The 10,160-nt window shown below is 31.4% G+C and overlaps 3 protein-coding genes across 5 annotated transcripts; 2 read left to right on the forward strand and 1 right to left on the reverse strand.

Moving 5' to 3' along the window:
- Positions 1 to 164: 164 nt before the first annotated feature.
- On the forward strand, positions 165 to 1,396 carry LOC108579245. Of its 3 annotated transcripts, XM_017942729.1 has the most exons (4): positions 165 to 264; positions 515 to 576; positions 1,012 to 1,149; positions 1,224 to 1,396. In XM_017942729.1, exons 2-4 carry the CDS (start codon positions 529 to 531, stop codon positions 1,359 to 1,361), a joined length of 324 nt encoding a protein of 107 aa, XP_017798218.1. In that variant the 5' UTR covers positions 165 to 264; positions 515 to 528; the 3' UTR covers positions 1,362 to 1,396. The 3 variants fall into 3 exon arrangements, with proteins under 3 accessions (XP_017798218.1, XP_017798220.1, XP_017798217.1); XM_017942731.1 differs by lacking the exon at positions 165 to 264 and having other exon boundaries at positions 414 to 576; XM_017942728.1 differs by lacking the exon at positions 165 to 264 and having other exon boundaries at positions 525 to 673.
- Positions 1,397 to 3,999: 2,603 nt separating this feature from the next.
- Positions 4,000 to 8,685, forward strand: LOC108579134 (polyphosphoinositide phosphatase). Its single transcript, XM_017942585.1, has 14 exons — positions 4,000 to 4,083; positions 4,152 to 4,377; positions 4,728 to 4,892; positions 5,341 to 5,728; positions 5,794 to 6,040; positions 6,116 to 6,311; positions 6,394 to 6,592; positions 6,683 to 7,255; positions 7,320 to 7,432; positions 7,519 to 7,759; positions 7,827 to 8,042; positions 8,108 to 8,290; positions 8,363 to 8,531; positions 8,596 to 8,685. Exons 1-14 carry the CDS (start codon positions 4,000 to 4,002, stop codon positions 8,683 to 8,685), a joined length of 3,090 nt encoding a protein of 1,029 aa, XP_017798074.1.
- Positions 8,686 to 8,915: 230 nt separating this feature from the next.
- On the reverse strand, positions 8,916 to 9,848 carry LOC108579151 (ubiquitin-60S ribosomal protein L40). Its single transcript, XM_017942601.1, has 3 exons — positions 9,805 to 9,848; positions 9,199 to 9,398; positions 8,916 to 9,112 (listed from the first exon to the last, which is right to left on the reverse strand). Exons 2-3 carry the CDS (start codon positions 9,386 to 9,388, stop codon positions 8,916 to 8,918), a joined length of 387 nt encoding a protein of 128 aa, XP_017798090.1. The 5' UTR covers positions 9,389 to 9,398; positions 9,805 to 9,848.
- Positions 9,849 to 10,160: the final 312 nt, after the last annotated feature.

Consider the following 10,160-nt stretch of genomic DNA (forward strand, 5'->3'; position numbering starts at 1 on the left):
TTATGTCCTTGCTAGTTGCAAATTATATAATAATTATATTAAAATTACTTGCAACATGTTTACAATTCATAAAATATTCGACAAGATATACTGTTTTTCAAAGTATAATCTTTATTTGGAGCTTCTAACCTATGGATAATTTTTCACAGAGAGCGCTAGTTATAATCAGAATTTAATATAGGCCAAAGTAAAATAAAGAAATAAACTAGTTAATTTGTTAACGATTGGCAACATATAACAAATTTGAATAATATAAATTAAAAGGTATGGAAATTAAAAGTATGCAATAAGATATTTTATTCGTAATATCATTTTAAGGTAACTAATGTTCTATAAATCCATCACTTTTAAAAGCGGTACTATTTGTTATATAGTTTAAAATGAAGTAATATATACTGTTCATTTAATGATGTTTTGCATGTAATATTTAAATAAATTAAAATGTTGATTATTGGGATATTTTGTAAAAATGGCTAGCCTGCGTTCTACCAACCTACATTAGTTTACTTTGTAGCAAATGCGTCTTTCATGCAGAGGGAATTAAAATCACTACAAAGGCGAGAACCGTATGATAAGGTAAGTTGCGTAAGTAAGAAAAATGTCGTTCCACAAGTTCAATTCATTGACTGGCCGCTTGAAACAAACCTCACAATTAGAAGCTCTTTCTCCATTAGTAAGTAAATGGCAATTAAAGGTATTTTACTACGTAATAAATCTGAAAATCCGTATATGTCCATATACTGCTCCAAGTACACTGACTTACTTTTAGAATCTCTACTCTTTTGTTTCAATGAAATACACTTTGTTGTGTACCTTATTATGTAGTCGTGAAAGAAAAACAGTAAATTCGATATTCAATTATTTATTTTTAAGTGATATTTTATATCATATTGTAGGAATGTAATAACATATATTATACAACATATATCATATAATAATGTCATTTGTGTCTATTATATTTATTACATTATACTGCATAAATATTTTAAAAAATTGATAATTATATTGCAGTCACCACGTCCACTAGAAAAAAACCTTCCACAAATGATGTACGATACTATTAAAACCAAACCTGTAGCTACAGCTTCATCTACACAACATTATTCTACAGTGAGTCCAAAAATTCTAAAATTGCGACAGGAAATGCAGGTAAATATATGTTTGTATTGTTAACAAAGAAATTATGTTAACAAAGGAAATATAACAAAGTATGTAATTTGTAGGCTGACATGACAAAACCTGTATTTCTTATTCGTGGAACACGTGATAAAGTATGTTTTGGTGTAACTGTCGCATTAGCGGCAGTTTGCACGGTGTTGAATTTCACGAACTTTGTAGAGCTCAAGAAGAAATTTAAATAAATATAAGAAGTTAAGAAATGATACCATAGATTCATCTAGAAACAACATTTATTGTACAAAGTATATTGTACCTTTTAGAAAATTCTTACATCTATGTAAATAAATAATAAATTATTAAATCTACTCCTTAAATTTTATTCTACCTTCAAACATTTTTACTCTTGTAAGAATTAATTATTACTTCCAGAGGTCCAACTTATGATATATGCTACCATACAAAAGGTACAGGATACACCTAACACCTAATGCATTTCCTTATCCACGACAGGAGGGCTGCGAGTGCCCTTAACTATGCTGAATCCGTGAAAAGGATAGCAATGGAGATAAGAAACAAAATAACAGAAGACGAGGATAGCACTAGAGAAACGAGTTAAACAAGGAAAGAAATAGGGGAAGACGAGGATAGCACTAGAGAAATGAGTTAGACAAGGATAGCAACAGTATAACGAGTTAGACAAGGATAGCAACAGTATAACGAGTTAGACAAGGATAGCAACAGTATAACGAGTTAGACGAGGATAGCAATAGTGCCATGTGTTAGACAAGGAAAGGAACGGGATAGACAAGGACAGAAAAAGGTGTCAGGCGAGACTAACGCCATCTAACATTTAGGGATCTGAACTACCATTTCTTAATAGGAACACAGAATATAAACAGAGGCATTAGACAAGGAAAGCACTAGTGTGCGAGAAGGATAGAGAGAAAACGCTTCCTATTGGCTGGCGGGCCGCCATGCTTCGCCTCTCAGGACCTCAGCCACGTGGTCCGGTGAAAAATCATTAATAACTCAATAACTACGATGATTCTGTGAACTTTTAGGATTGAGGAATGTAGTGTGGACCTTTAGCAACTTTTACATATAGTTTTTAGTGTCCTAGACCCCCTCAATAATTAGTTATAACAATTTTAGTACGTGATGTCAGCAAATGTAGTACGGGATACCGCGCATCCTTCTCGTTTTTCATTAATTTTGTAACTTTCCACACATAATTTATGCACTTTAATATATGCGTTCGAAAGGCCATTACTTTAGCTAGTTTCTCTTTCAACTTTCGTTAACATGTCCGTCGTAATTTGCGAGATATTAAACATTATTTGGATAAATACTACACTCGTCGTATTCAAGCGTAAATATTTTCCGTCATTTTCGTTAATAACTCAATAATTACGATGATTCTGTGAACTTTTAGAATTGAAGAATATAGTGTGGACCTTTAGCTACTTTCACATGTAGTTTTTACTGCAATACACCCTTTCAATAATTAGTTATTAACAATTTTAGTACGGGATGTCGAGAACGATACCGTTTACGTTTATATACGTTTACGGTTTTTCAACAATTTCATAACTTTCTAATGAATTCCTATGCAAGTAACTAAATGCATCTAAAAGGCAACTTCCTTAGCTACATTCTCATATAATTTTTATCAACATATTCGGTCTAGTTCACGAGTTATTAAACATTATAGGGGAGAGTCTCCTATTCATCGTACTCGAATATAGTCAACTGTTATAAACAATTGCTAATATCTAATAAACCACGTCACCTACGGCTACCAAAATTATTGGAGAATATAGATAAAAGTCCATTCTACATTCTTCATGCTTCAAAGTGCATAATTAATCACGCATATCTGTTGAAATAACGAAAATGTGTTATCCTTGAATGCGACGCGTGTAATACTCACCTAAAGAATATTAAATAACTATCAAACCACAAGGGATATATTAATGAAAATTATATGAGAATGCAGCTAAGGGAGTTGTCTTTCAGACGCATATAGTTAGTTGCATGAGAATTTAGTAGAAAGCTACGAAATTATTGATAAACCGTTAAGGTACTTGTCGGTACGCGGTATCGTTCCCGACATCACGTACTAATATTGTTAATAATTAATTATCGAAAGAGTTTAGTGCATTAAAAAGTATAGGAGAAAGTTACTGAAGGCCCACACTTCATTCTTCGATTCTAAAAGTTCACAAAATCATCGTAATTATTGAGTTATTAATGATTTTTCCCTGGTCGACTGATTTAGCCCGTGGGAAATGGAGCTATGGCGGCTCCCAGCCAATAGGATGCGTTTTCTCTCTATCCTTCTCGCACACTAGTGCTTTCCTTGTCTAATACCTCTGTTTATATTCTGTGTTCCTATTGAAAAGTCGCAGTTCCCGTCACCAAATACAAGATGGCGGCAGTCTGGTTTTTCTGTCCTTGTCTATCCCTATTGCTTTCCTTGTCTTACTCGTTGCGTCAGTGTTATCCTTGTCTACCTCTATTCCTTTCCTTGTCTAACACATTTCTGTATTGCTAGACACCTCGACGAGTTATCCGTCGTGACAAGCCCGACTACCGATGGTACGTTGCCATCGTCCAATGATAAGTACACAAAAATTAATCACATAAACCAACCAAAAAATTCTATATTAATCACTCAATTCTTTAGTACACACTGAAATAAGAAAAAAATGTTTAAAGTAATAAAAATTATGAAGTTTCATTGACTAATACACTGTTATGAATGTCAGTAGGTAGTAGCTGTTAGAAGTCATGTAAAATGACAACTTGAGTGATACGCGAAGGCAGTTACATATTAGAGAAAGCCAAAAATATTTGTTTCTTAACAAGGATTATTTTAAAATGGATGAAAATATAATTCCAACCGTAGTGTTTCATCCTATCATTTCTTCTATACAAAAAATTGCTCTTTATGAAACGAAATCAGTAAGTTTAGCTTTGGATTAATAAATTATTTAAATATTTTGAGAAGTAAAATATAATTTATCTTTCAGAAATTTTATTTGATGGGATCAAATAATACCTTAACACGTTTTCGGGTATTAAAAATTGATCGTATGGAACCAAAAGAATTAGTTGTTATAGATGATAAGAGAGAATATACGCAAGATGAAATAAAGGATCTTGTAAATGAAATAAACATGGGTAATCGTACACGTGTTGGACAACGCAATAATAGCGGTGGAGTTGCAAGAATTATCTCAGCTTTTGGAATTGTTGGTAAGCAATTATGGTCCACCTTTTTCTTGGTTATATCATAAACTATCGATGCATGTATATGCTTCCATAATATAGGATGCTTTCACAACTTGTAATAATTATGGATGATGTATAATTGTATGCAATATACAGAAAATACTAATATAATTTTGTATATAAGTGCCATATTTTTTATTAGCATATAAATACATTGTGTACCTTTTATGTTTTGCACGTTTTACTTTTTCACCATATGTTTATTGTAGTCTAATGCTAGACACAGAATAACATATATGTGATAGTACTTGAATAAAATTATCGCTGAATCATTATACAAAACTTAGTTTCCTTATATTTGCTTGCTAACAAAGGCAGCATTTACAAAGAATCTACATCTGACAATGGTGTATCAAAAGAATGTGAACACCAAGAAAGTCAGAAACCATTGCACAAACCAACTCAAACTAAATTCACCTGGAATACGATGTGGCAGAGAGATACTTTTCCTCGACTAGTACGAGCATTTGGTCTTCTTGGTAAGGACCATTGAGTTTAATATTGAAAGTCAATTGTCACATGTTTGATACAGAATACCTTCTAACAGAGGATCTAATAATTGCTTCCATTTAAATGGTACACTGTTGAATTTAAGTAAATTTGTATATAAAATCAATATAAAGAGAAAATAATGAAATAAAAGTATAACTTTAATATGGTAATGATTATTCTCTATGCCATTTTTATAGTATGCAATGAAATTTATTATTAAATATTGTACCAATATAAATATACCATGTGTAAGATATCACAGCATATGTATGATTGTTTTAGCATGGTATAACACAATAATACAATATTTGCATGCCATTTTAATTGTAATCATAGATTTAAGCATGTTATATACACAACATATTAGATTTTGTAATAAATAAAAGTTATAACAATTTATTCATTTCAAGAAAACACTTGATAATCTTGTGACAGGTTTTGTACGTTTCTTGGAAGGATACTATATAATTATGGTTACAAAACGACGTAGGGTGGCTGTAATTGGTCATCACACCATATATAAAATAGAGGATACTTCAATGATTTATATTCCAAGTGATAATGTCCGTGCTTTTCATCCTGATGAACAAAGATATGTAAAAATGTTTCAAAGCATAGATCTTCGTAGTAACTTTTATTTCAGTTACTCTTATGATTTGACACATACTTTGCAAAGTAATATGACTCCACCAAAGCATATTAAATCTGATATTTCGAGTACAGATAACGAGAACATAAATCAAACAAAGACTAACAATACTGAAGAAGAAGAAGAAGACTTTTTTAACATGTGGGCATTTAAGAAAAGATATCAGAATAACAGGTTTGATAATAATAATTAAATGCTAAATTTCTAAAAATTAAATACCAAATTATTAACATTTTCAGCGATACAGGAAAATATGTTGATTACGGTGTACGAAGTAATCCACATCGTCGATTTGTGTGGAATTCTCATTTATTAAAACCAGTGGAAAAAGATTTGCATCCCGACTGGATTTTATATATTATACACGGTTTCCTTGGACAATCAAATGTTAGTATTTTTGGAAGATCCATGTATGTAACTATTATAGCCAGAAGAAGTAATAAATATGCAGGTACTAGATTCTTGAAACGCGGAGCGAATTTTGATGTATGTATACTCAAATAATTTTTACGTTTTCCTATTATAATTGTATATTATTAATTGACAATCTTATAAATTAAGGGAGATGTCGCAAATGAAGTAGAAACGGAACAAATTGTACATGATTCTGGAGTAAGTTCTTTAAGTAAAGGACGTTTTAGTTCTTTTGTTCAAATGCGTGGATCGGTTCCTGGGCATTGGAGCCAAGAAGTTAGTAAAATGGTTCCTAAACCTACAATCACTTGTGATTTGGCTGATCCTTATGTAGAAACAGCAGGTAAGAAAATTAAACAATATTGCAACAATTTTCACATACATTATGCAAATAGCATTTTGATATTATTTAAAAAAAAACTCAGGTGCACATTTCAATCAACTTCTAAGGAGGTATGGTTCTCCAATTATAATTCTTAATCTTGTTAAGAAACGTGAGAAAAAGAAACATGAAAGTACATTGAGTGAAGAATTATGCATGGCTGTTAAATATTTAAACCAATTTTTACCTCCAGAACATCATATTCAATATATAAGTTTTGATATGGCTCGAAAGAATAAAAGGTACATTATGTTTTGGTACATAAAGATGATGTCGAATAAATATATAATGTTATAATAGAATAACGTTTTTTTTTTTCTTCTTTTTTCCAGAAAGAAAGTTAATGTTATGGCATATTTGGCAAACATAGCATATAATGCAGTATTGAAAACGGGTATTTTTCAATCGCAAAACCCATATTATAGCCAAAAGAATTTATTTTTTTCTCCACCTATTCGTATAAAGAAGCCTCACAAAGTGAATTCAAATACACATCTCTCATTCAGTACACATACTCTGCAGAATTCTGCAAGTTCAATAACTGAAGATAATAATAATTTGTCTATTAGTAATGATTCCAAGCTTATTACAGAAAATAAATACGATGAATCAAATTATATTGAAAATAATGTAAGACAGTGCTTTGGTAAAAAGGGTACCTTACAAACTGGAATTATTAGAACAAACTGTGTAGATTGTCTAGATCGTACAAATACAGCGCAATTTGCAATAGGAAAATGTGCTTTGGGGTTCCAGTTATGTGCTTTAGGAGTATTGGAGTCTCCTAAATTGGAATTTGACTCAGATTGTGTAAGAATGTTAGAAGCATTATACGAGGATCATGGAGATACATTGGCATTACAATATGGTGGTTCTCAACTAGTACATAGAATAAAAACTTACAGGTAAGATTGCATAATTTCATGTACATTTCTTGTTATTATAAACAGTTATTTTGTCATTAATTAGGAAAACTGCACCGTGGACTAGTCAGGGTAATGATATTATGCAAACACTCAGTAGATATTATAGTAACACTTTCAGTGATCAAGAAAAGCAACATACGATTAATTTATTCTTAGGTAAATATAAATATACATGTAATAATATATTGATATAAGAGGTAGTTGAATGATGTGAGTACATTTTGTTTGAATATTTCTTACAGGTTTATTTGTACCTGAAGAAGGAAAGCCTCCAATTTGGGAGCTTCTAACAGATTATTATTTGCATCATAAACCTGCTTGCCACTATACCCGTCGAACAAAACTTTTAACGCAATGGTGGGATACTAACGTAGTAAAGTGTCTGCCATATGCGCTGAATGAAGTAACGAAAGCTTGTGCAGAAATAATACAAGTACAAAATTCTATGGAAGAGATGATTGATGTTTATTACGATTATCATAAGTATTTAAATTCTTTTTATGTAAATACAAAATTGTAGTTCGTTTATTTATTTTAGATGTTTTTTCAGACCATACGAATTGACGGTACTTTTGGGAGTTTACGCGTATCAAATTAGTCATTCTGTTAGAGACTTCATGCCGCATTTCACAACCAGTTTTAGTCCATTTGCAGTACGGATACGACCGGATAGAAGAAGAGAAGAAACTGGTAATAAAAATCTAAATATGAAAAATCCTTCCATGACCGGCCAAAGTAGTACCAGCAGCACAACGTCAAGTGCAAGGTAACATAGATTGAATTAAAGCATATAATTATCTAAATGTTAATTTTCTACATGATATTTCATAGTTCCGACAACGATTCAAGTTCAGACGAAGATGAAAGTCATCAGCAGGCTAATGATTCACAATTAATAATTTCAAAAGAAAGTTCGGAATTCACATCTTTCGAATTATTGTTTCCATCTATGAAAGATGTATATGGCACTAAACTTGAATATCCTAAAAGAAATGACGTAATTCTGTATAAAAAGTAAAAGTACTTACAAATTTACTTCTGCAGGTATTATGAAATGTTTACAAATACGTAAAAATATATTTGCAGATTTGTATTAATTGGACGTAATGCAACATATCCTACAAATTACATGAAATTGCGTTCGAAATTAATTCAACAAGCATCATTTCCCGATGTTACAACTCCTGTAATTGCGCTGCCATCAGTAACGAAATCTAGTATAAGTATATACACGCAATATGTTACAAGAGCTAAGGTGAGTATAGATTGTCAATGTGCAAATTATTTTTACCATGCTAAAATTGTGTATTTTTTTTTAGGTAGGTGGTTCAGTACCAAATTCCAATGATATTAGTTTGTATGAAAATTATATTAAACAGCAGCAGTTATTAGAAAATCCAACATATTGAAATTGATCTTATGTACTTAATTTATGTTAAAGATGTATATATTAATTTGTAAATAAAATAAAAATTTTGTACCGTAATAAAATGTTTCGTTTTTGTAAATGTGCCTTATAAATAATGGAAATCATATACACAAAAGCATGGGATTATTTTCTTACATGTTTTATTAAAACCATTTTTGAGAGGTATTACATACACTTACAAAATATGCAAGTAAATGTCAAGTCTATAGTTTACTTCAGCTTCTTTTTTGGTCGGATATTGTTTGTGTGGCCACATTTCTTTTTACGGCAATTGGTTGCACGTGGATGAAGACGAGCATAACACTTTCTGCAAATCATTTTATCACAATTGTACTTCTGTGCAAGGATACGCAAGGTAGGCTCAATAACACCACCACGAAGTCTCAAAACAAGGTGCAAAGTAGATTCTGTTAAAAGTACAAAAATAATTATTGCTTTAGTATAAAAGATGTATGAAACATTAAAATATTTTTTTAATAAAATTACGTAATACCTTTTTGAATGTTATAATCTGACAGAGTACGTCCATCTTCTAACTGTTTTCCAGCAAAAATGAGACGTTGCTGATCGGGTGGAATTCCTTCTTTATCCTGAATTTTTGCTTTCACATTTTCAATAGTATCCGATGCTTCCACTTCAAGGGTAATGGTTTTACCCGTCAAAGTTTTCACGAATATCTGCATTTTGGCGAACCTAATTTGCAACATAAAAAGGAATACTGCACATTTAACGAACAATCATAACATCAAATAGGGACGTTATAAACACGAGATTTATTCCATAATACCGTTACGTTTGACAATTAATTTCTTTTACGTTTCCAATTTTTCGATTTCTATTTTAATATGAAGTTTAATAAAGTATGTGGAAGTGACTAGAAAATTTCAAACGAGACATTTCGTTTATGGACCTGTGTTCTAGCAACGTATCGTGCCACAATTGTTTTCCAAACCCATTTGTTTAATTGTTCGATTATACAGTATTTGATAAGTAAAACTGACTTACTTAATCTACAGCTGATATATACAACGTTGTAAACGTATTAGCTTTATAGGTATATTTTAAATAATAAAAATTCTAAAAAATATTGTATTCTTACCGTTAATAAAACGTGCTTGCCACTCAACTTACTTAGATCTTTTGAGGGCAGCACTGTTACTTCCGTTACTTCACACGAATACCAATCGTACTGGCCCTCTAGCGACGAGTCAGTGATATTATTTGAAAGAAAACTACGCTCCGAAAAATTTACTTGCCGTGCATTATGCAAAGTAAACAATGATTGTTAACTCACAGCGTTGGTGTAATCTTGAAATGGTTGTTGGATTTGAAAAAGAAAATGTTCGCATTAATCGGTAATCCACTATTGCGTGGAATTGAATTAGTTGTCGTTAATTTCTTGATACGTATAAGTTATATTCGCCACTAGATTCTTGTAGTCAGTGACATCGAACT

Source organism: Habropoda laboriosa, unplaced genomic scaffold, assembly GCF_001263275.1.
Source record: "Habropoda laboriosa isolate 0110345459 unplaced genomic scaffold, ASM126327v1 scaffold64, whole genome shotgun sequence".
NCBI lineage: Eukaryota > Metazoa > Arthropoda > Insecta > Hymenoptera > Apidae > Habropoda > Habropoda laboriosa.